Source organism: Patiria miniata, unplaced genomic scaffold (genome assembly GCF_015706575.1).
Source record: "Patiria miniata isolate m_02_andy unplaced genomic scaffold, ASM1570657v1 HiC_scaffold_25, whole genome shotgun sequence".
Lineage (NCBI taxonomy): Eukaryota > Metazoa > Echinodermata > Asteroidea > Valvatida > Asterinidae > Patiria > Patiria miniata.
In genome coordinates, this window is record NW_024037064.1 from 3,060,991 (window position 1) to 3,087,681 (window position 26,691).

Consider the following 26,691-nt stretch of genomic DNA (forward strand, 5'->3'; position numbering starts at 1 on the left):
GTGCTGGCAAAGTTTTTTATATTTTGGAAATTGGAATTTGGATGCAGTTTGCATTTCCGTTAAATAAAAGCTGGTTTTTTTTGTTTTCTTTTTAAGAAAATCGGAGCCCCCCCCCCAAAAAAAATACAAATAAACGATTTTCCTCAGGCCTTGACATTTCTTGAAGTGATTCGACAACACTTGCAGAATGCAGACGATTCATTTCGTCTTAGATTATTTAGCCTGCAGACTTCAAAAGAACATGGAAAAAATGGTGGTTAAAGTGTATGCAAGTGTATATACAAATTAAGTATATATGACCGCAGTTACCACACATTATACTGGGACTCAAAATTGAAGCCAATCACATCCGCGCGAGCTCGATTTACACCATAAACAAACCCACACACCCACACACACACACAAACGGGATGATAATGGAGAAAATACGAATTGAACTAAAATCACCAATTACATTACATGGTAAAAGAAAGAAAATACCAGGAGAGGGGCAAAACGAAAAGGATATTATTAATGATGATGGAAGCAAAAAAAAAACCCCAAAAAAATGAAACGACAATAACATCAACCAAAATGGGGTGAGGTGGGGGTAGGGGCTGCTTGGGGCCAAGGGCGGATCGGGGGGGGGGGGGCAAAGGGGGCCATGCCCCCCCCAAAAAAAACGAAAGCAATTTTTTTGTTTTTATATGACATTGCAAAAAAGGCAGGCAATGAGTACACCACCATCTTTTCCTCCCAAAAAAAATTGGTTAAAGTGGTCAGAAATTGCCTCAGATCGCACCACAGACTCTGCATCTAGAATCCAAAAAGTTTTAGGGGCCCTTAAGCGGGCCCCGAACCCCACGCCGTAATTTTTTTGACCCACTTTTTGGGATGACCAAATTTGTTTTTGGCCCCCCCCCCCCAAAAAAAATTGTGTTCTGGATCCGCCCTTGCTTGGGGCAGGCTGTCCCCTAACGAAATTCAATTTATTTTATTTTCTTTGTTTGCAAGGCAAATTTCTGGGTAGAAATGTATGTTTTAATAGTAAACATGACTTTTTTTGGCTCGCTCGCTCCGCTCGCTCGCAAAATAACACATTTCATTTTTTTTTTCCACCCGGGGGCTGTCATCAGCACCTTCTAATTTTGGGGTTCCTTTTCAGCTAACATCAAAAGTGACTTTAAATTCTATATTTGATAGAAAAAAAAGTATTATTAAAATTAAAAAATAAACATTGTGAATTTTGATCTTAATGGCTTAAAATACTCATGATGTAGGAGAGAACATCTAAAATCGTAGAGCTTCCAGTGCCCTCAACCCTGCCTGCAAGGGATTTAAATTCGCGCTTCAGTCTCGTTATATGTGCAACGCGCACAAAGTTTTTGTGCCCCCCCTTTTTGAAAGTCCTGGATCCGCCCCTGCGTCCAAAAGTGAGGGCCCACAATTAGACCTGTTTTGCATTATTAAAGTAACAAAGAAAAATACCCTCCGATATGGCTGCTGAATGTAAATTTTGTATATTGTAGAATGTGAGAATAATCTGTTTTCAGATTGCAAGTGTGAATGTTTGGTTTAACTCAAATTTTCGAAAATCAAATGCTCAAGTAGTCACGATTTTATAGTAGTGGTAAGTGCATGGTGTAAATTCGTTTTAACATAGCTAAAGTAACAAATTGATCAAACTCTGATATGCGTGCCTTGTATTTGTCATTTACATTTTGGTTTTGTAAGTTTAAAGAAGAAAAGTGTGTTTACTTTAGCGTGTCGATCTAATTGTTTAGGACGTCTTTGTGGTGGAATTGTCCTATGTAGGCAGTTTTGAATTTGCATACTTTGTTACCACAATGGGTATTAAAAAGAGGGTGTAGTACATTTTAAATGGTTTATCCTGTATTTAACGTCTTAGTTCAGTATTTTAAATGTTTTGTTGTTGCCCTAATCATTTTAACAAATCTAAAAAAAATTCGTTTTAACATAGCTAAAGTAACAAATTGATCAAACTCTAATATGCGTGCCTTGTATTTGTCATTTACATTTTAGTTTTGTAGGTTTTAAGAAGAAAAGTGTGTTTACTTTAACGTGTCGATCTAATTGTTTAGGTCGTCTCTGTGGTGGAATTGTCCTATGTAGGCAGGTTTGAATTTGCATACTTTGTTACCACATGGGTATTAAAAAGAGGGTGTAGTACATTTTACATGGTTTATCCTGTATTTAACGTCTTAGTTTAGTGTTTAAATGTTTCGTTGTTGCCCTAATCATTTTAACAAATCTAAAAACAAACAAAAAACCAACAACAAAAAATTAAGCGGTCTGACGTTTCGAACTTTTTAAATCGCTTTTTTTTAGCCCGCCTGTCGGTCCCCCCCCCCCCCCCCCCCAAAAAAAAACCTAACTCGCTCATAAAACTGTAAGTACCAAATTGTAATTGCCCCCCCCCCCAAAAAAAAGCAAACAAATACATTAAATACTCGACAAAATTGTTTGTAACAATGCTTGGAGTTGTCACGTTGTATGTAATGCGCTAGGAATTTAGGGGCTTCTACACACCTGTAACTATGCATCACCCCTGCCTCTGGCCCTGTGTCAGGTTTACAAGTCTCTATGGCCTATAGGGGGTGAGGCCAAAAAAAGAGTTCTGCTTCGGATTACATGCCATTGGAAAATAGTGTAGGTAAGTAGGGAATTTTTTGGGGGGTGATTGGTTGCAAATTAAAACTTTGTCAGTACTTGTGACGACAATTACGTGTGTATCTGATAAGTCTTTATGAATTCGTGTCCTTCCAATAGACCCTTTGTTATCTGCCTGTTATGATCCCCGCCCTCCCCTTTTTAAACAAGTGCCCTTTTGTTTTAAACAAGTGTCCTTTAAAAAAAAAAGTTGCCTGTTGCCTTTTGATACCAGCGACCTTTTACTAAATAAATGCCGTTTTTCGAATTTCGCAAGACGGTCGTTTATTATGCTACTCTGAAGAGTGCCACCTATTGTCTGATAGTGTGCATGCTCGTCCGGTTGGAACATCGCCCCCATTGAAAATGGTACCAGCCCCCCCCCCTCCCCCCCCTTTTTCTTTTGCGGAGGCCAAGTGTCTGCATTTCAGCACGGATGTGAGCCCTCGAAATTGTTAACCCCCCCCCCAACAAAAATGACTTTGCTACGCCTCCGTAAGGCCCTGAGGTACCCCGTCTTTTGCCATTTGTCCTAGTAAACATGCCGGTGTTATCTGAAATGTATACACTCTTATGGAACCTTATACGGACAGAACCTTTACACACGTGACGTGTCCTGTCACTGTCCTATTATAGGCATGTGCAGTCCAACTAATGAGTCCAGACTTCACGGAGTTTAAATTAAACACTTTACCCTTTGATAGCAGCTAATTATAAATTTATCTTGCGCCTCGTTATACTCTTGCACGCCAGGATGGTAGCATTTCACTTGGTTTGCCTAATCTTAAAGGGAACATGAAATAAAATTTTGATTGCATTTTTTTTGCTTAAATCAATAAAGGATGATGTTCTCAACAATATCTTGTGTATGGCGGTGTTTATTTTCTGGGATAAATGGGGGAAAATAATTTGTGAACATGTTTGGTCAAACTACTCCGCCCCACAAAGGGAAGCTTCATTAACATAAAACTTCGCGAGGGGTATGACGCAAGTTAAGGCAGCGACTTGCCGCGCTGCGGGGGCACCGGCATTGCGGCGTGCATCATAATACATGTACATGTACATATGCATATACATTGCGGCACTGAAAGTTTTTCTGGTGTTTCGTTCGGAATCGAGGAGAAATAACACCCGATTTTCGGCCATGCCGACAAGGTGTGTGGCTGCTGGGTGTAGTAAAACTACCAAGGATGGAGTAAGCTGAAGAGCGCCATCTTTTCTCCGATAGTGCGCATGATCGTCAAGTTTGAACAGCGCCCCCATTGGAAGATGGTACCAGGACATCCCCCCCCCCCCCCCCTCCCCCCGGAGGCCAAGTGTCCGGGGAAAAAAACTGTCTACATTTTCAGCACGGATGCGCGAGCGCCCTTTTCATGAAATTGTAACCCCCCCCCCCCATAAAATGACGCCTCTGTATAAGGTCTTTAGGTCCCGTCCCCCGCCATTTTTTTTATGGTCAACTTGCCGGTGTCATCTGAATATGTAATCTTTACATTTGCCCTCATATTGACTGACCATTTACACGTACACGTGTCCTGCCGCTGTCCTACGATGGGCATGCGCAGCGAAACCAATGAATCGGTATTTCATTTGAATTAAATGGGCTAACTTAAGTTCAACCTCTTTTCCGATAATAACCTCAGGTGGTAAACTTTCTTCCCTGCATCCTGATTTGATACCGAAAAGGCAAGTGAATTTATATGAATTTTTATCGTGTATTTGGTCATTTCATTGTAAACGTGTGTGACGTGTTTTACCGTTCATTGTTAAGTACGTCTGATCCTCCTCAGAAAGTTGCTTTTTGCTTGTAATAATATAATCTCTAGAGCCTACTTGATTTTGAATATCCGATACCAAGGTGAAAGAGCAGGTAGTGGGAGCGTACTGCTCCACACCATTGGACAGAGGTTGCACTACACTGGACTTAGCCTGCGCATTAATTATGTATGCAAGCGTGCATTGTGTGGGTCTTTCCTAGAATGCGCATTGCGGCTTTTCGAATTGGGGATATGAATGCAGCGCAGCGGACGATGTTATGGTGTTGCAGTAAAATTAAATAGTGTGGCGCTGTTTAGTGTACAAGTTGTAATCAACGAGTGTTCATGTATCTACTGAAGAGGTTGGCGGGTTTTGCTGAGATGTCGCGTCAATGGGCAAAAATAGGAAACAAGTTGGAGGCGTTTGGTGGTGGAGTCGGTAAGTAAAGGAGTGGCAGGCTGAGGAAATGTGAACGTGATTTTAATGTTGGATTAGGAGTAATAATTATGAGGTCAGTGAGGCATAAGTGGTGGTTGCTGGTGGGATTGAATGATTGAAGTACTAGCGCCCTCTAGAGTAGACGTATACTTCCCCTACACCCGTAGTCTGGTTCCAAGACCTGACAATTATTCCCGACGCTCACGTCTAAATTGTAGGCCAGGCAGCCTCCAAGGCCAAAAATAAACACGACGACATTGACGGCCCTTTTTTGAAACTCGGCTTCGTTTCTTAATTCGCTTTAGCACTTATAGCTTTTAATGTTCCGATAATTTTTTGATAGAAATCACTCGCTTCATGATGATAATACAGTTTGATATTTCTGTAAGAAAACATTGACTAATGTTGACCTGGAATCTTCAAAGTTAGGCATCCAAATAGTACTGTTAGCAGGCGGAGCCGAGTGAAGACCACGCCGATTTTTTGGAAAATGCCAGTAACGGTCGTCAAATTCAGACGCAGCAAAAAATTCGCCCCTCGTATACGATCAGAGTACAAAATCGTCGTTGAGTTTCAACTTTTCTAAATAAAAGCAATGAATATTAATTATCAACTCGTTTTTTAATTTTTTAATAAGCAATTAGCAGTGGTAACAAAACCTATATAATACTAGGAAATACTCGGGCGCTATCCGATTGTCGACGAAATGAATTCGGCAAACTTCGGACAGTTTCGGAAAAAGGAGGAATTCCCTCCGTTTTAGTCACGTGACTTTTTTGTACTGTAGGGGACCCAATGATACCCCTTTAATTTGTTTCATGTCCTTCCTTGTCGTCCTTAGTTTTGTTCGTAACGGGTTCGGTCCGGAAAAACACTGCGCCTCTAAGTATTAGGGTCATTGCACGTTGGAAGGTGGCAGGCGCATTGCACAGCCCAAATGGCATGCGCGCGTACTCGAAAAGCCCATACTTGGTGATAAAAGCAGTTTTTTGTTTGTCTTCATCTTCAACTTCTATTTGATAGTACCCACTGCTCATATCCAGTGTGCAAAAGAACTCTGTTCCTTCCAAGACGTCTAAACACTCTTCAATATTAGGCAAAGGGAATGCGTCCTTAATGGTAACGTTATTTACAGCCCTGTAGTCAATACAGTAGCGAACTTTTCCGTCTTTTTTCCGAACTAGCACTGGAGGGGAAGCCCATGCAGACGCTGACGGTTGTATGACACCTGCTGTAAGCAAGTCATCTAGGTGAGTTTTCTCCTCTCCCTCAAAACCAAGGGGGGTTCTGCGCATTTTTTTGTCTGATGGGGACTGCATTTCCTGTATTAATAGGGTGTTTAATCGCAGAGAATCTGCCTAGATCTGTATCATCTCTAGAAAATACATCCGAATATTGTATAAGTGTGTCGGCGATTACGTCCGATTGTTTGGGGGTTAGAAATTTACAGGAACGTTCCCATAGTTCGCGGACATGTATGGGTATGTCACACTCGCTAACCTTTCTCACGGATATGTCATTTTCGGGGAGGTCCAGCAAACGCCGGATTTTCCCCGTGTCTGCTGAAGGATAACATACATCAATTTCCGGAAGTATCTCACTAACCTCTTCTGCCCTACCAATTATATGTCCCTTTTTCAAATGGACATATCTATCACTGTCATTACGTAGACTAGTATGAGCCTCCCTGGATTGTGATTGTATGACATTACATGTGCTATCCTGTCCCAAAGTAACTAGAGTGTACGGTATAAGTAGCCCTTTATGATTTCTTTGTGGTGCGTGAATTAGGAATGATTTGTCCGATGGTGATTCAAACAGCACCTTTGCTTTGACTATGGTACTTGGAGGAACCACGACCTTTCTTTTTAACACCACTCTTTGCACGGAGTATTTTTCGTCCTTGTTCTTTCTCATTTCGGCATTTATTTTGTCATCTTTAAGTGTTACGCTATCATCTCTGAGGTCTATCCGGCCGTCTTGGGCTTTTAAAAAGTCCAACCCTAGAATAAAGGTGTCTGCAATTGGGGCAACTAATAGACTCCAAGAGTAGCTGTGTTTTCCTATAACTAAAGGTACCCCAAAGGCCCTTTCCGCGACCATGTTGCTAGATTGTTCTGCCCCTCTAAGTAGAACCCTTTCTTTTGTTTCTAATGGGGGGTCCAATCGCTTGGCTAAGTTTTCGCTTATTATCGTAACCTGGACGGCTGTGTCAACCACAGCCTGGGTATAAACCCCTCCGATCGGTATTACAAGGCTTACCCCGTTATTATTTGGTGAGAATTGTATTTCCCTTAGCTACAATGGGTTATCATTTCCTTCACCCAAACCTGTTCCAGCAAACGCCGAATTTTAGTTTGCGATTGTTGGCCGTTCTGCTCCAACTCAGCCGGTCGTTGGCCATCACGGCCGGCTCCGAATTGTTTAAAGCACTCGTATTACGAGATGGCGAAGGGGAACGCGATCGAGATCTAACCCTACCCTGCGGACAATCTTTGGCAAAATGCCCTTCTTTGTTACAGTTAAAACACCGAAATTTTGATGGCGAAAATGGCGGCGGAGGGCTGGAGTTACGACTTGGCGAGAGTCTAAGGAAAGAGTTTTCCCGGGCAGGTGACTCACTCCTTTTTGTACTTGCTTTACCAGGTGGAGGGCTGAGGGTGTTGATAGAGGATGGTGGTTCACCTTTGAGAGTTTTCAGATATGTCAATATTTCTCGCATGTTTTTGTCGATTCCCGACCAATCAAGATGGATATCGATGTTGTCTTTGCCCGTTTGTTTAACTTTGTTGGGGGTTCATGGAGACTTCATCACTAAATGCAACATGCCGGATTTTTGGTTTGTATGTTCTGGATAGTAGCTTGTGGTTATGCGCTGCGTTTTCGGTGAATTGTATTGCCTGGTTTAATGTTTGGGGATCTCGGAAAAGTGCAAGTTCAGCTGCGTTCACATCAGCGCATCCCTTCAAAAATGCCTCTCTAGCAATGGTTTCGAACACGTCTGTGTGTGCAGTTGGAAACGCGCGTGTAGCTACTTCACGTACGCGCTGTCCAAATTCTTCTACGGTTTCATCATCTCTCTGACGTATGGCAGCAAGTTCGGCCCTTTGAATTATTGGATCTTTCTTTTTCCGAACATTTTCATCAACTGACTTTTGATTTTTGCGTAATCCTGCCTAATCTCTGGCTCTTGCCACGCGTAGCAGTCAAGAGCTTTACCCGTGAGTGTACCTACTAACTGCATTAATTTGGTGCGCTGGCTCCATTGGCAGCACTCTGCTATAGCCTCAAATTTAATCGCAAAGGAATGAAAATCAGTTTTACCATCGTAGGCAGTTAACTTGGGAACATTTTGGTTAGAAGTTCGTTGTATACCATGATGCGATAAACCCGGAGCATCGGGTTGGTGAGTTGGCTGATTATATCCAGCAAACGCCGGATTTACTAATGGAATTTGGCTATCAGACCCGGGCAAAGACGGTGTGTGCATGGCTTGTGTTGTTGCAGGATTGTATGCTATTGTCACCGATTTCTTGATTAGTGAGTTAGTTTTATTCAGATCTGCATTGTTACGTAATGGCTTTTGTTGAGGAGGTGCAGTCGTTGCCCCATGGTATCCCGTATCCCATTGTTCGCTTTTGAATGACATGCCTTAGCCCGGCGCTGCGTTCAACAAATGCAATGGGAGTGGGGGAGCTTTGTCGTGAATGATCTTTAGATTTGCATCAATTACTTTATCACCGTTAATTCAATCGGAGGACTTAGGGGCTGTGGCTTGTAATTCCGCACCCTTCATTGCCGTTTGTGAATGTGAATTACCCTGGAAAGTGGACGGCGCCATGGAATGCGCGTTCGGGTTTTCTTGACTCGGGGCTGGTGTAAACTGGATGAGTTCATTTATTTTTGTTTCGAGTCCATCTGTTTTGCTTTCCATTCGGCCACCTAATTCATGAATAGCCTGGGTTACTTTTTGGGTGTTTTCTTGCATTACTTGTACAAGGATGTTTATTTGGTTTGCCAGTAGGTTTACCGGGTCAGGCTTTTGAACGTCTATTTCACCTTGCTTCTCTTGGCCTAACGGGGAGGTTTCTAGGGCATCTTCAATTATTATCAATCCCTTTTCTTTAAGTTCATGCAGTTTTGTTTGGAGTGTAGGTGTTTCACCGATATCATTCATATTTACCAGAGTTGCTGACTCGAGTCATGTGACTTGGACTCGAGTCGCTATTTTTGTGACTTGTGACTTGACTTGTTAATACCAGCTTTGACTTGTGACTTGACTTGGACTTGCAAACAATGACTTGTGACCTGACTTGGGATTGCAAAAAATGACTTGTTACCAACCCAAGTCAGACGCTACTCGAGCGACCCAATACACTTTAATTAAGCTATTATAGCGAGAAAGTTTCATTCCAGAAAATAGATCTCAATGACTGAATCCAGTAAAATGAATAGTTCCCACTTGTTTCAAAATTTTTCAATAAGACTGTCACAACAAACTACAGTTTTCAATGACCAAGTCTCTTGCTAAATGTAATGGTTGAACAAACTTTGAAAGGAACCTTTCATGAAAAGAAAGCAGGCCTTTGTCAATTGCATGTAAAATACCGGATAGCCTAACCCATTGGTAGGCGTTTAGTATACATGAAATTGAACAACAAAGTTTTAGTATACTACATGTAATCGAGTGAGTGAAGTCTTTTTTTCATGTCATCTCAACATTTATTTCTACAATGTAAAGTAAATTTATTAAAGTATACAAAGGGCTAATATATCCGACAGATATGCGATAAACTACAAGACTAGTAATTGCAACACATTGAAAAAGTGGAATTAAGGAGGCATGTTAAAAATAACTTGTAAGTCTAAACGCCAGGTTCTTTTAAATTATTACAGCTGGACAAAATAATGTGCAACTTGACGTGTTCTTGGACAAAGATACTTGTGACTTGACTTGTTTTAAGACAAAATGACTTGTGACTTGACTTGTGACTGGACCTGGTGACTTGTGACTTGACTTGGACTTGCAAACAGTGACTTGTGACTTGACTTGGACTTGTAAAAAATGACTTGCTGCCATCTCTGATATTTACTGACCCCTTCTGTTCCCGTTTCGCGACTATGACTTGGGCATATTTGATCCCTATCCCTGGAAGGGTTGTTTTTTTTTACACTTGCTTTGTTAATTTCCATGGCCATGTTTAAACTACCAAGTTAAATCAATTACACTTACAATTTACGGAAAGTGGAAGCTGCTGTTCTATGGTCTATTCAATCGACCTGTCACTCAAAATTTGCTGTAACTGCCTTCTGCTGTGAGTGACACACAGCAGTTTGACCTGATTTACAGCAAATATAATCATAAAAAGTATGGCAAAACGTCCGTCCTGTCAATTTCTTTCTTTCCTATTTTTAATTTTTTTTTTAGTTACATAGCGATACAGCAACTTCCAGTAAAAACATTATATAAGCAAATAATAAACAAGATTGGTAATAAAACGTTTGGAAGCAAACGTCTATCGAATCAGCCAAACATGCTAGCAAATTCCAACAAACGCCGAATGATGTCAGCATGCGGGGTTAATTCATAAACGTTTACGAATTATTTCTTCAAAGACCGAGACCTCTTTGACATATGCAGACAAAAATAAAGGACATTAAACTATCTGAATCAGGAATTTGACTGACTTTTATAGTGTATAACTTCTCTCTCTTTTCCTTTTTTTTTTTTTTTTTTAGTCTGGAATATCCAAGACATCACAAAAAGAACGCAAAATTTCTCTTAGTTTATCCTTATGTAATTGCGACGCACGCAAAGAATTATCCTCGTCGCCAATGTAGTATTGGTACCTATAATGACCTCAGCGCTGGGGGCACGGCGGGAATAGGTTGAGTCTTGGGTGGGTAGCTCAGCAGTACAGCACAAGGACCCAATAAGAGGTTACTCACAAGACTGCCTCGTGGCTGGCCCACGCACGGGAGCCCCCGGCCAGCCCGACATTCATGACTGGTTTATTACATAATCACCACAGATGTACAGTGCATGCAGTGCAAACATACAGACACGGTCGCCATTATAGTTTGTGTTGGTGAATTGTACTGGGGTCTAATTGAGCTCTGTATTCACGATATTCAGCGCAGTGGGAGACAAGATATTGAGCAGATAATACGCTTTTTCGGGCTAATTCTGTAAAGGTGAGTACGTAGGCCTACATGAAGAAAATTGAGACGTTCAGGGTTTTAAATTAATCGGTAATTGAACGCATAAATCATCCGCATATTTACTAGGGAAAGAATGTTGCAACCTGTCGCTACTTCGGCGGTTGTGTAGAAGTCTCTGGTTTCTGGTGTGGAGCTTGTCCAAAAAGTGGTGCGGCGACGCGGCTTTTTTTTTTTTACCTGACTTTTTTGCTTCAAATGTCGACTGATGACTGCAAATGGTGCCCGACTAAACTTAGTGCAAATATATGGGAGTTCAGAGAGGCTACATTAAGCTTATTCTCGATCATAATCCCATCTAAAAAAAACACGTTAAAATTGTGCAGCAGCAGAATTCCAGTCAAACCAGTGAGTTTGGCGGTTTTGAGACATCATCTTTCATTGAAAAAAAACTTTTTCATTTTGCCGACGCGCATGGCTACGGCGACGCGCGCGCATACCAGAAACTGGAGACTTTTTTTTTTTGGCCTTAGCTTGAGTAACTCCAGCTGACATGCTCCATATTCATTCACATGTGAATGAATATGGAGCGTGACAGCTGGAGTTACTCAAGCTAGTTTTGCTCCTGGTTTCTCTTCCTACCCTATACTGACAGCCCCTTCCCTAATTTTTTTTATGGGAAAAATGAGGAAAAAAAAACACCAAAAACTGTCAATTTCTACCTTTAACCCTTGACTACACGCAGACGCCTCCATGATCGTACACAAAATAATTTGCCTTACAAAGCACCGTACGTGTGGTGCCTTCTATCATTCTAAAACGGTGGCTAATGGAAAATCTAGCTGACTAACATAACAGTGACACTACTCTCATCATAAAGGGGCATGAAATGTTTTGTTGTAGAGGTGATAAACTATAGAACGACTTGCAAGCTTTAGTCAGAAACCAACCAGACACAAGTCTTTTAAAGCAGAGTATTCCAAGTATATTCAAAGTGTTATCTCCATTTTTGTTCGGCAGTGGTTGTGTGTGAAATTGGTTTGGGGTTGATATGTATGGGAGGTCGTTTGTCAATTAATTGTTTAGCGCATTTTTGACATGTTTTTTTGGCATGGTTTTCATGTATAACAATTAGTTGTAAACCATAAAATTGCTGCCCAAAATTCTTTTTATGATTTACATACCAGTAAAGTAATGCTTTTTTTGCACTTTTAATACTTGTTTGTAAACTATGAGTTACACTTGCATATACAGTGTGAGTAAAAAGAAACCAACTGTACACTTTTGGCCATAGTTTTATTCTGCAGCAATATAATAAGATATTTTCATATGTACTTTTAGAGTAACCCTTCCTACTTCTTTTGGTGACATTTTCACTGGATTAGTTTTCATGCATGACTGCACAGGAGACAATTAAAGGGGTCGGGTGAAATCTGACTTGCGCCAACTGGTCAGGGCTGGAGTTTTCACTCATGTATGTATCCTCACACAACATATCTCAGCTGTATCAATCAAGCCATGCATCTTTAAAGTGTCTTCAGTATTAATAATGTACCATTTTGAACCCTACATGTACATTTAGATGAAATAAAGTGATTTGTTTTTTATCACCGATTCAATACAATTTATTCAAAAGCATTTATCAATTTATTGAGTTTTGTGGATGATTTTGTGGAATAGGAACCTTTAAACTCCTTAATGATGGTTGTAAGAATTGCATTGGAAATTTTAGACACTTTTTTAGACAGATATTTTGTAAGTAAAATATAAAAAAAATCTGATCTAAATAAAAAAAAATCTGATTTAAATCAAATCCGATTTTTTTAAATACAACTTACAAGTTAAAAAAAGCCAACCCTGGAATGCCGCCTCCTGAATTAAAAATCACAAGGATTATGTTTGACCGCAACCAGCATTTTGCAAAATGGCAATTGTACAAAATACGTTAAGGAGAACACACGAGAAAGTGTGGATTCGTAATTTAAGAATTCACGAGGCGCAAAGCCCCAAGTGAATTTGTAAATTAAGAATCCATACTTTCTCGTGTATTCTTTGACTTAAACCATTGCGTCAAAAGAAGTATTGTCATTAACAGTCCAGTAAGAGGAGATGAAAAGACTTGCACATCGCGTGTCGAGTCTTGGCCATTGGGCAATTTACAAGGGAGTTTTTCGAGGTTCTTATTCGTAATCAAGCATTGTGGCGTGTTCAGCATACATCGCCACACCCGTACAACCAAGTAATTTTGTGTGTAGGCTCCTTCTATCAACATGGATAGTTCAGACGACGATTTCTTTCTGACTCGAAAATGTTTTCGCATTGACGGCGGAGAATCTGACAGTATGCAAATTGGTAATTTTCGGAAGGAAAGTTTTCACGCAGACGGTCTTATTAATGCTCATTATCATGATTATGGAGAACAATAATTATTGTCGGACATGTTCAAAGTGTGGATCGTAATTCCGAATCCACACTTTACTAAAGATTCGTAAATCCGAATTCACACTTTTAACAATGGTCAGTGTGACATCATAGCAGTGGTTTAATACATTAACACTGGTAAATTCAATCACTTGCCATCATTTCAAACAAGGTCATTCTGACTTTTAACACACTTAATGTCCAGATTCGGATTTACACGAACTCATTTGCCCAAAATTTGTTTGTTTTTGCAGATTTCCGCCTTGCGGCAACGACACATTTTTGTCTCTCTGGTTGTTTAAAAAAAAAAACCTGACGATGTTTTCCGACGAGATCCGTACAGAGGAGCAAATTAATCACCTCAATCGTCATGAGTACACTCGCACTGGCCGCACGTTTGTGGAGCCCTTTATGGAACCATATTGGTGGTGGCCCGTGGCCGACTTGGTTCCAAGGACCATCAATGCTAACGTTATATCAGTCTTTGGTGTGATTCTTAACATCATCAGCACAGTGGTACTCATGTACTATGCTCCGACTGCAACTGAAGAGGTAATTCTAATGTCCTTCAATGTAAAGGGCCAAGGCAATATATTTTTTGTAAATGCAATGGGGGGTTCGGTCACTAAATCGGCTTCTTGTTTATCGCACCAAGCCATATCGCAGGGCAGAATAACTGTACGAAATGCTCTTTCCAACAATATAAGAATATTTTTAATTAGAGGAGGGCGAAGGAGGGCTTTTTCCCAATCCAATCACAGCACTCCTCTCTTTCCAGAGAACATTTGTGGTAATTTAAGTAGGATCGTACCATACACGAAAGGGATCCAAAATACAGTCTTTCAATTTATTGTTGTTTTCAACAGGGATAAACCCATTAAACAGAGTTTTTTTTTACGTTTCTGTACATCTCTAACCAATGTATTAATAATATTGTACAGGAAAAGCAGTGAGTGTCAAAATACTTTATAAAGTTCAAACATTTGTAATATAAACATGCGCCATTTTGCGCCACAATTGGTTATAATTCCTCTGAGGTACAATGGACGCATCCATGCATGACCCTTCGTACTTGTGGCACATGTCGCGCTATAGCTAGACCAAGCTATGAGCTATGATTAAAGCTATAGTCCATCATTTGCAGCTATCCGAAAAGTAACTGGCATAACTATTGTTGAAAAACATACTTGGTTGAAAGATAGTAGGGGGACTATAAACTCCCTGTGAAATTATTCTTTCTGGCAAGCTGTCATTTCGAAGTCATCAACGAAAGAAGGCCTTTCCAACGGTGCTTCTTAAGACGCACTGTAGGAAAATTTAAATTAGTAGTTCGTTTTGTTATTCGGCAAAGTGCGTGCAAGCATTGGCACGATGCACACGCACCCCATGGTTGCTATTATTCGTCGGATCAGCGCGCGACATCGCGTAGCTGCAATCGGCTCAGTGAGAACGTGTCTCGGACGCTGAATTCAGGCCCAATTCAAAACATGATTCAGCAACTTTTGATTTGAAATTGAGATCCTAGAATGCTGTTTTTCTCGGAATATACAGCTGAAGCTGAGCTGAAACTTCATCAGGTTAGTTGTTCAGTACATGTACCCTTTCTTTAGATTTTGAGCACTTTTGTTGCTTCAAACGAACAAAATGCACAAATTACAAATGATGGACTATAGCTTTAAGCGCTGCCTTTGTCAAACTGACCTGGCTTCTCACTGAATGAAGATCAAATAGCATGCAGAAGTCTGCTGACAGTTTTTATTGCCCTTCATCCATTTTATTGCTTTTTTTCCGCCACTGCAGGCTCCACGCTGGGCGTACTCACTGGCTGGCGTGAACATCTTTCTCTTCCAAACCTGCGACTCTGTGGACGGGCGGCAGTGTTTGAGGTACAAGACAAAGCTGAATTGGCATCTGCAGCTTGCTGAACTATTCGACCATGCTTGCGACTCGATCACCAAAGGTAATTATAAAGGGCTGTTTCCTTAAGTGCCCTGCATATTTCTGTCATCACTCCAACGGCAGATCCGTGGGGGAGGGGGGGGGGGTGCGCCGCAGGCAAAAGTGCTCTCTCAAGTATAAAAAACAACTTTTTTCGGTCATTGCTGGGTTGGCGAGCACCCTCTCTGCACCCCCTGGATCAGTGACTGCACTCAATCTTGCAAGTCTTGATTCTCTGTTTCTGGCTTTTGGTCTGTTATGTGTTGACTGTGATACCCTATCCACCCCACCCTTCTCTCTGAAGTTTTAACTTGCGACGGTCTTCCATACTAATCCCCGCCCCCAATAACTTTGGATCATTCAAAATACGCAGTGGATGGACCAGGAAACCAGTCTAGGTCTCCCCTAGCTCTCCCTGTCTGACAGTTGACGAAGGGGTACTTGTGCACAGAGCCCATACCAGCTATCGGGTACTTGTTCTACATTACCCCGAGGACAGACACACAAAGGGAGAACAACAGATAATTTCAGTCCTTGGGAGTTGGGTCTTTTGTTCAAAACGGTCCTCTGTAGTAAGTTTGTGTGCTCAGTCTATGGGAGAGTGTTAAATTACAGGGACAAAGGAAAACACAAAGCATTGTCCTCGGGAGTATAACGAAACGAAAGTATGTACTTTTTTATTTGCAGTGTGTGTCACCATTGAATTTGGTATCTGCATGAAGATAGGCGGTCGGCCAGAACTCTTTGTACCGTTTATGCTGACGGCAATGTTCATGTTTTTCACGGCACACTGGCAGACCTACATCTCTGGATTGGTGCGATTTACCACGTAAGTTTCCCAGTTACCATCCCAAACGAATCAATATACGATTTTGCCCGGTGAAGGTCTTCACCGACATATTTCATAAACACTGTATACTCAGTGGCATTTCGGTTCGTCAACACTTAAAGGGCCCATGAAATGTAATTTTGTTTAATGCAATCCCAGAAAATGCACCTTTGTATCCCTTTAATCTTATTTTCAATTTTCATTTTACCATGTTTCAAGGGTATTTTGGCGCCATTTTCGTTCTTATGCTAATGCGAATTTCCATATTCATGAGCAAAAGTGCGATGTCATGTCAGGCAGAAACCTCAATGTTGCAATTAGTTTATGCACGAAAAGTTGCCAAAATTTTGAATATTTTGCTGAATACTTTCTTTTATTAGTGATTCATTGTTGTGTCTGTTCATGGCAGAAAGCTAATGAGCAAACTTTTCTCACAAATGTTTTGAATGAGCATTATTTTGGGTTCACTTTTTCAATAGAAACACACCTAATATGAACAGTGTCTCCCTGAAATGACATCACGACAACATTGCTCTCAGTTTTCCGGAAAAGCTTGGAAAATTTTAAACGTTTAAAGAAATGCACTTTTCAACAAAATTAACCAAAAAGTAATATCACTTAGTTTTCATACGCTTAAAAAGAATTAGAAAGTAGCACAAACTATGTCCCTAAGGAATATTCACTTCATGAGCCCTTTAAGCCCCAAGTAAATTGCGTTCAGGTGACTGGAGCTATATTCACACGTGCTCAGCGCTCCAAGCGCGTGCGCAAAAACGGTGTGGGCCTGCTGTTTGGTTTTTCACTTGTTTATCTCCGATTTTTGTTTCTGAAAGGTTCTACAAGGCGTTTTCCCGTAAAAAGTTATTATGACATACATGTACAGTCGTGTGTAGAGCGATGTATTTATAGAGTGCCGTAGCCTCGTGGTCTGGAGCATTGAACTTGTGATCTGCGGGTAATTCTGCAGGTTGTGGGTTCGAGTCCAGCCTGGGGTTATGGTGCTTGTGCCCTTGGGCAAGGCACTTTGTCACTCATTGCTTTTTCCCACCCAGGAGTAAATGGGTACCTTTGAAGCACCATCTCTACCCTCACAATAAAAGTGTGACTGATTTTTAGTTGCTTTTTGTGCCGAAATGGCAGCATCGAGCAGTGTATACTCCCCATGGAGCTGAGATTGTCTTTGGAATGTTTCATTGGCCCTATGAGCAGGGTAATAATGATGTAGCGCCTTGAGCACCAGTCCTGGTGGATACGTGCGCTTTATAAATATCCACTATTATTATTATTATTATTATTATTAATTAAATCTGGATGGAGAGACAAAGCGAAGACAACCTTGTGGTGCCACACAGGGAAAAGTTACTCTAACATCTTTTATGAAGACTTTGCAGTGATTTTTACCAACCAGATTATCAATCGGCATTGCGAAATGACTCCCGCTCACCAGCACAACATTGTCAGTCCGGGGTTTTCCTCCCACCTCTAAAAATAATTCTTCATTGTCTTCTTTGTTCAGATAACCTCAAGCTTCCGAGCTACAGTATCCCTACACTTTTGAGGAATCCTTGTTCTCCCCCATAAACCGACAGAATTACATATTTATTACAGAATTACAGAATTGTATTTGGTTCATTTGGTTTCGTTTCTGACAGGTTTGATGTACTTGAAGCTCAGCAAGCTCTGTGCTTTGGCTATCTGGCTACAGCCGTCATGGGCCCAGATATCTGGGCCAAAAAGGTTTCATAACAATTATCAGCCCAAAATGAACAAATATCATCGTTCAGCTTGCTAAAAATTGTTTGTGCTTTTAAACCGCTGTTGGCATCTGTATTAGATCGCTGGGGTAAACAGTTTAATGCCATAAAAAGTTTTATGCCACTGGTCCTATACATGAGACTTGTAGGTTTGCATGATGGACGTGAACAAAGTATGGACGGTTTGTGGTAACACCATGTGAGTTTTATCTCTTTTGAGTTGTGTGGTTCTGAGAAGAACCAGCTGTTTTTAAATCGATTTTCGTCGTCCAGAGACACTGATGACGAACAGAGCACGCCATCATCCGTAAGTGCTTCTTGCAGCTTTCTGAGATAGGGCCTGTAAACTCGGAAACAATACGGTACTTCTAGTGGTGCACTCTTATCTTGTTAATCCCTTTGTCAACAAACTGGCCCCTGTTATCAGATTCTGCTGCTAATCCCCTGCACTTGTCAATATCAGCTGTGTGACAGCGCATGTGGCTTTATTACACTAAGTGTTAGGGATTACAAAGCCACTGTTTGGACAAAGGTAAAGATAGATCAGAGGTCTGGCCAGTTTACAGTTAGATTGACTATTTTCTCTTTTAGAAGTTTCTAGTGGAGGCTACTCGCAATGCTGTTCGAAGTGTCAATTGAAAACAACTGGTTCTCAGAGCCACAGAACTCAAAACAGATAAAATTTCACATAGGTGTTACCGCAGACCTGTACAGATCCCAACAGAATCCAACTGTGGAATTAAGGAAGATACTAACAAATTTTTGCTATGAGTCCTCTATTGCGTGATTGTGCATCAAAAGATAGCTTGTCTGATCTGCTGATAAAAAAAGACTTCTGTTTTTGAAGTAGATGAACCTGGATTGCAGACATTTGTGTTTGTACGGTACGTAACCTTATGGCCACAAAGTTCATGGATGATGTACTGTCGTTTTCATTGGAAAACAAATCAGCAAAATAAAAAAAAACACCAAAAATCACCGGAGGTCACTAATACACTTCTGACATTGGAATAAAGGTGATACTAATAAACTCCAAATGGACATTTGTACAAGTCCTTGATTGCCTGATTGGGCATCTAATATAAACTGCCTATTACTGACAAATCTAACAACCATAATTAGAGGGCAATTATGAGGTGCTTTAACACTACCGCACATATCACATGCGCAGACTTAACGCTCATTCAACCAATGGCCCGTAGACGATATGATGTCACGTTTTGAAATGACTTGTAAGCAACGCTTGATGTCATTACATATTTTATGACGTCATCAATGAACTGCATTGTATCAATGCCTTCGCACCGAATACGTACATGTGTACGTAGTAATTTTCACTTGCTGCGCTGCCACTCAATGATGATGTAACAATCAAGACGCAGTCGCTGTGACGTCATGAAAAATTCGGTCAAAAGAGGATGAGTGATCATGAAATTGACAATTGATTTTTGAATTATGGACTGAAGGCATGCACATTACGCATGTCTTTGACTTGTCCAATTGGTCCAGTGACGTAATACGCACATCCTCTTAAAAGTTTAATGAACAGAGTGCGTGTGATATGTGCGTGACGTGAGCACAAACATACATACACATTTTCTAAAAGCGCTAGCCAGATAAGTCTATGAAGCAAGGAAAATGAAGTTCATTTGATATTGACTTTTGTTAATTTCCTTATCTTCCATAGGCATTTGCGTTGGAGTGGAGGGAGCTGATAATAATTGCAACAGCGATGTCGAGCATTTTAAAGTTTTTCAACCAAGCTGCCTTTGTTTGGGGACGGGGCCACCGTGTCACAGTTGCTGTAAGTGATTTCGAAAATTCATTTGGGTTCCAAACAAAAAATGTTTTGTTGTAGGCCTTCTTGAAACACACCTTGTGAAGTGGCTACCAGAAAAATAAAAGTCGTCCATCACTATTCTACTGTGCTCCTCTTACCCATAAAGCATCACTACATATGCATTATTCCCCGGAGAGCGCTTACCATTCGCTAAGATTTATTTCCCACAGTACCTTGAGGCCCGCCAGCCATTATACTTCCTCTTTTCTCAGAGAGTGCTTTCTTGAGCTCTTGAGTTTGCTCATATTTGCTGATCATGTAACCTCTTTCTCCTGCCATCCCTTTGATATAAGTTTATGATTTCATTCTGCTATTAAAGTACCATCTCTTTTGTATCAGGTGTAAGTGCTCAGTCTAGCAGCTTTCCGAGTTAGAGCCTGCAAACTACGAAAGAATACAGTACTTCTAGAGGTACACTCTTATCTTGTTAGGGATTATAAAGCCACTGTTTGGACAAAGGATTAAGATAGATTAGAGGGCTGGCCAGTTTACAGTTTGATTGACTGTTTTCCCTCAGAAGTTTCTAGCGGAGGTTACCCGCAATTCTACAAATTGGTTATTTTTTTGTGACATTTTTGTCAGTTGTCGGTACTTATGGCCTTATAAGTTGGGTGATGTTTCGTACAGGCTGCAGGTGGCTATCTCCCGTACACAGCTGTTTACAGGCTACAAGTAACCATTGTCTTTCCAAGTGAGTGGGGCTTTTCACAGGCTGCAAGTTGCTTACTCCACACGCTCATACTTTATGGCCATTTACGTGAGGCTTCGTACCAGCTGCAAGTAGCTCACGGTGTACCGAAGGAGTGAGGCTTTGCACAGGTTGCAGATCGCTCACTCCCTACCTACAACTTATAACACGGCCACTAGCATGACGCTTCGCACAGGCTACAAGTAGATCACGCCTCAGTGCACATGCATAATAAAGCGTCGCACGCGTTGCAAGTTGCTCACTCCCTACTATTTATCCGGCCGTAAGCGTGCAACTTCGTTCCGTAGTAAGTAGCCATTGCTGTACAGAACAATGCATGGCTTCGCATTGACAGGGTCCTCCTGATCACCACATTTTGGCCCCGACAACTGTGGTTTCCGGAGCATGCCATATCTCGCGGAGCGGTCCATCTGGAAGGCATGGAGAGGCTGGGAGGCTCCTCCTCAAACATTGGCCAGACCTTCATTGTCAGCCTCGGTCAGGCCTGCTTTACCCTGATCCTGGCAAGTCTCAATGGACGTGCTGGCTGTTGTTGAGCGCTGCATCCGACATGCTGGACTTTATGTACTACCACCATCACGGCCCATAGCTGGATTCAGTCAACTTACGGCATTTCTATAAATGGTGCTGATGGCGTTCAGTGGATCACTTCACTACAACTCTAACCGAACTCTCCACCTCTTCCCAACGGGTCTTGCGAATTGCACATGCCCCCACATACCTCTACAACTTTTAACTTTTTTTTGCACCAGAAATGTGCGGACTCATGACGTTTCACCACTGAAATAACATGATCCTCCACCATACTACCGTCATCAGCCTTTGGCAAAATAGTATTATCCCATCCACCAATTATAAGGTGGATCAGAGGCAATGCTGCTTGGAGCTCATCATCTTAATGACAGATGCTCAGGCTTCTTTGATGCCATTAATCTGACTAGACAATTCTAGGGTTCCTGCTCTAGTGATACTCGGTTGTGCCAAAATACATCTTTGAACTCTCCATGTTCTGTTTGTTTGAGTGGGTCTTCTCACGATGTTATCACCTTTTACTGCCATTGAATGATGGATGGAATGCATCGATAATAGGAGTCAAACTCGAGTTCTTGCATCTCAATTGTCCTGGTTATGCTACTGTACAAAGGACTCCTCTTTTTATGAGGAAACTGTGTAAAGATATTGATTGACTAGATGACGTCTCACTTATTGTGAGCTGACTTATTTGAAAATCTCGGAATTTGTTTTTGTTTCAGGGCACTAGTATGTTAGGACCATCACTGCATATCGCCACAGCCTTTCTGCTTACAATTGTCACCAAGGTCATGACCAATCTTTATGAGCGTCAACCCTGTGTCTTCCTGATCATCTTTGGACTGATTGAGGCCAAGATGTCCAACCAGTTCATGGTAAGTATGTTGTTGCTTTTGGTGAGGGAAATTAGCCCTTTGAAAAGAAAATCGGGAAAATTTGAAACTGAGCAGTAGTGGGTGTGTCACATCAAGGGGTTACATGTACATCATTACATCAAAGGGTGGAAAACAAGCACAATTGTATGGCTACTCTACCATTTAAAGGGAAGATACAACATTTGCAAACAGCAAAAAACGAAATGACAAAATTATCACGAAATACCTACTGGATTGTTAGAGAATGATAGTCCAAAGCATCCTGTAAAATCGTAGCTCTTGATGTGTTAACATTTTCAAGAAAACTTGTATTTTTCCAACACTGGTCGGCCGATCAGCGTTGGAGAAAACTGGCTTTTTTTCAAAAAATGCTTCTAAGTTTTCATATTTAGTTATTTCGAATTTTCTTTGCAAATAATTACACACCCGTGAAGGAGTACAAGCCTGCTAGACCGATTCTCTGACCTTACAATTCTCCGACCTTACAATTCTCCAAAGTCTAAAATTGCTCCGTTTCATCTTAAGTGGGGTCAGGGAGCCAGACTACAAGAACATGATTGGTTTTCTTGGTTTTTCCAGCATCTACAAGCCTAAAACGTGAAACAAGTCAGTTTAACAATATTTTCTATAACAAACTTATCCTTCAAATCCATTTAAGTCGAAAAATTGCAGCAAAAGCAAATGTTGTACTTTCCCTTGAAATAATTGGAACAGCACAGTTGGTTATGGGTGTCGCCAGGAATTTTAGACTTTCCCATAAATTTGTACACATTTTTTAAAGTTTCCCCCTATTTTTTTGTTTTGCTTTTCTGTGGGGAAATTGGAAGGGGAGGGGCAGCGCAAGTGCCCTTCCTCCCACATCGTCCCCTGGTATCTGCTATCATCTTAATAAGCATATATGTATGCACACTGTGTAATTGCAGACTGCCTACATGTACAAGTCCAAGGTGAAGCTTCTTGATAGCACACTTCTCGGTCCGCTGATCCTGTGTGTAAACCATCTACTGAATGAACCTATCCAGGGATACGCTCTGCTCTGGATAGTCATGGTAAGTCTAAATCATTGATCTCTATATAAAGACTGGATAGCGGATAAAGAGCCGCACAATGAATGAATTTGACGCCATATTGTTGAGACCGGTGAGACCGCACCGGCTGGTGATCTACAAAGGACAAGTTTTGTAACATCGCGGTTCACTTGATTTTTATTATGACCACCACCACTGATGACCACGGTTTACAATTTTTCTAACATGGTGGTTTCCTTTTTTTAATGCCGCAGTTCCTTTTTTTGCGTTTTGGAAATAATGATCACTGCGGAAATGTGTCCTTTTTAAAACATCACAATACGTGTACGTGACCAAAATGGGCGTCAACTCTTGATACAGCGCGCGTTGTATATACGTGTAGAACGTTCGTATTATACGCGGCCATCTTCGTGAGACCGGGGGCGAATTGTTCAAGTTGCAAAGTCTACTGTGTGAATGGTGTATGGATATCCGCTATCCAGTCTTTATATAGAGATCAGTGGTCTAAATACTTCTCAACTTAAAGGCGGACAAAGGTTGACTTCCTGTAAGTCTTAGACCTCATGTGCATTCGTTGTTAATGAATTAACATAACTAAACACCCCTCCCATATGGCTGCTGAATGCAGTGGATCTATTTAGCACCTTTACTATGGTTCTGTATGTGCGCAGGTGTACTGCGCAGCGGATTGGCTGTTGTACTTTAGACGTGTCAGTCTGGGGATGTGCCGCCTGTTGCAAGTCACATGCTTTGGATCGTACAAATTTGAAGATTAATAAATCAATTAGGTAAGTAATAATATACAGGGTGAGTCAAAGAAAGAAAAGAAAAGAAGGAAAACCAAGTGGCGCCCCCTATATTTTTTGAAGAAGTTTTACATGTAGCGCGTTCAAGATCTAGGATGTGAAAGCCCAATTAACCTAACGTCCTAAAGGCTCTTTGAGGGTCAAAGACCAAATACTACGGAAGACTAAATGTGTTGTGAACACTTGAATGGAAAAAAATGCATACGACAGGTTACTACTCAGTAGTAGTTTGTAGCTTAGGTCAATAGGGTAAATTCTTTCTTTTTAAAACGATCATTCTAATCACTGATGTACTTTTCCAGTTATGGACTTCTAAACACATAATTTTGTCCAAGGATCAAAATAAAGGTACGTGACATTTTAGCAAATCAAAAAACTCGCTTATCAAAAAAAAACCACATCAGAACTATCTCATAACCATGAGAACTGGCACTTAACCTTTATTTAAACACCTCTGCTTCCACTGTTAAAACAACATGCTTTATAATGTCAAGAGTGTATACTCTAGCCTTGCCTTCTACTTGGCTGCCCGAGACTTATTGGTTTATTCTGATATCCTTTTCATGATAGGACATGGTTTCATTTTATATCACGTATTCATTGAAATATGAACCGTGGAAAAAATTCTTAAAATTGTGTCCAAAATTCCATTGCTGGAAAAGAACATGAGTGATTTGAATGATTCTTTCACTAAAAGAAGGCTAATTGGGCCTTCACATTCTAGATATGGAAAGCGCTACATGCAAAATTACGCTAAAAATAGGGTGCGCCATTTGGGTTTCCTTCTTTTTGAGTCACTCTGTAGTTGGACTCAAATGCCCCACCAGCAAAAATAGAAGGATTCCCTTACAAAAATGTCCCATGGCAACTTCCATAGGGTATTGTGACTTGGGATTTTTCCCATGGATTCCCAAGGAGAAAATGGACACCATGCAATTCATGGTGTACATTCCCATGGGTTTTCCATGGTGCCTTAATGCCTTTTCGCCATGGTGTTGTAACATGTTTCCCATGGTGATTCATCCCAAAAGAATTCCACTTTGTTCCCATCAATATTTCCAAAGCAATTTTCTTACAAGATTTTTACGTTTATATTTTTATGTAAAATAATTTATGCTGTGCACCCCATAGGCAATTATGGGATTGTCCCATGAACCCTATGCAGAGTGTCTTGAGCACTCCATGGCCAATGCCTACAATGTACATATTGCGCCTATACCACTTTTCAAGTTCTACCATATTATCACCATGTTCCTTATTTATATTTTTCATAAATGATTCCAAACATTACAACTGAATCAAAATTATTATCCATAGTTCTTGTTCTCATTTCCACAAAAAAAACACTGTAGGTTTCATTTGCCTTCACTTACGAACAGAGTATTTAAACAAATTGCTATTAGAACACTCATAATTAAGAACACTCATAATTCTTACACAATGTGCCATGGTGTTCCCATGGTGTTTTATCCCCATGTTGTTTATCCCCATGGTGTTTATCCCCATGGTGTTCCATTTGTGTCCATCAAATCCGCAAAATGTTCTTATGGTGGCCATGGTGTTCCTATGAGTTTCCCATGGTTAGCATAAAAAAGGGATTTCTTGATAACCCATGGAAACCCATAGAATCCCCATGGTATCGTAAGGGTCTTCCATTGCTTTATTTGCTACACCCCAATTGCTCTTTCAACACTCGTACAGGGAATTCGGACAAAAGTGTGCCCGTTGGGAGTGCAAGTGGGTGTAATTGTGTTCCCATGATATTCAGAATGGTCCCATGGTGTTACCATGCTGTCTATTAAATCCCCATGGTGTTCCCATGCTGTCTTTTTTTTATCCCCATCGTGTCCCCATGGTGTCCATAAAATCCCCAAGATGTTCCCATATCAGTGGTATCCATAAAATCCTTTTGGTGTCCCTGTGGTGTCTATAAAATCCCCATGGTGTTCCCATGGTGTCCATACAATCACCATGGTGTCCCCATGTTGTACATAATATCCTCATGCTCAGTAGGCGCGGTGTTGCTAGGGACCAGTAAACTGGCCTAGTGTTTTGTGTGTGTTATAAGTTTTGTGACACTAGAGTCTAAGAAACTGACATGTAATGGCCTGAGCTCAGTAGCCGCGGTGTCCCTAGGGACCAGCATATCAAATTCGGTTGAGAACGATGACTGAACTTACAGTGAGGTCTAACCAAAATGGATCACACATACATTAATACACGCGCGAGTGTATAGTTGCCTGCAATCGGGGACCCCCTATTGTCCCTCTTTAGTTTGTACTCTTTAGGAAGACCTCCCATATGTTTTATACATGATTCTAAATTGGGGACCTTCGGGAATTGGGGACCCTATTGTCCTCTTTTGTTCAACGTCCCCTATTGAATGCAGAAACAAACTCACGGTTACCTATGCACATCCAGCTGTGTTAACACCGGCAATCGTGGACCCCCATTGTCCCTAATCCTCATTCCTTTGTTTGTACTAGCAACAGCTCTCATTGGTTTTGTACACGATTTTCAATGGTGGACGTTCGGTCAATCGTGGACGTATTGTTTGTGCCCAATCCTGTTGTCCTAGGTCCACGATTGCCGGTGTTTACATACTCATGGACACACAGAAGGAATGTGCGATTGCAATATCCCCGTCTGGCTTGAAAGCCAGGGGGATAAAACAAAATTATCAGTTCGAATAGAAAACAAATTTCAGAAGAGTTGGAGGTCCTGCTATCTTCAAAACCATACATCCTATGACTTCCATACGTTGATGACCACACTTTCTCTTCTTTATCAAAGGTATTACTGAACAGCAACAAACAAGTTGGAAGCAAAAATGTTTCGGAGAGCAAACACTGTGGCATTCATAAACAGCAAGGCAACCCTTATTGTGGTTTCAACCTTTTTTCGAATCTATTTGTTTTACATGTAAACAGTGGCGTCGCCAAGGGGGGCCAGGGGG

General features: G+C 41.1%; 1 protein-coding gene across 2 annotated transcripts; it reads left to right on the forward strand.

Annotated features, from left to right (window-relative positions):
* Positions 1-4,649: 4,649 nt before the first annotated feature.
* On the forward strand, positions 4,650-26,545 carry LOC119732933 (choline/ethanolaminephosphotransferase 1-like). Of its 2 annotated transcripts, XM_038206511.1 has the most exons (11): positions 4,650-4,845; positions 6,030-6,095; positions 13,680-13,977; positions 15,226-15,385; positions 16,051-16,192; positions 17,845-17,929; positions 19,634-19,750; positions 21,749-21,901; positions 22,825-22,950; positions 23,601-23,717; positions 26,529-26,545. In XM_038206511.1, exons 1-10 carry the CDS (start codon positions 4,799-4,801, stop codon positions 23,703-23,705), a joined length of 1,299 nt encoding a protein of 432 aa, XP_038062439.1. In that variant the 5' UTR covers positions 4,650-4,798; the 3' UTR covers positions 23,706-23,717; positions 26,529-26,545. The 2 variants fall into 2 exon arrangements, with proteins under 2 accessions (XP_038062439.1, XP_038062440.1); XM_038206512.1 differs by lacking the exons at positions 4,650-4,845; positions 6,030-6,095 and adding an exon at positions 10,789-11,040.
* Positions 26,546-26,691: the final 146 nt, after the last annotated feature.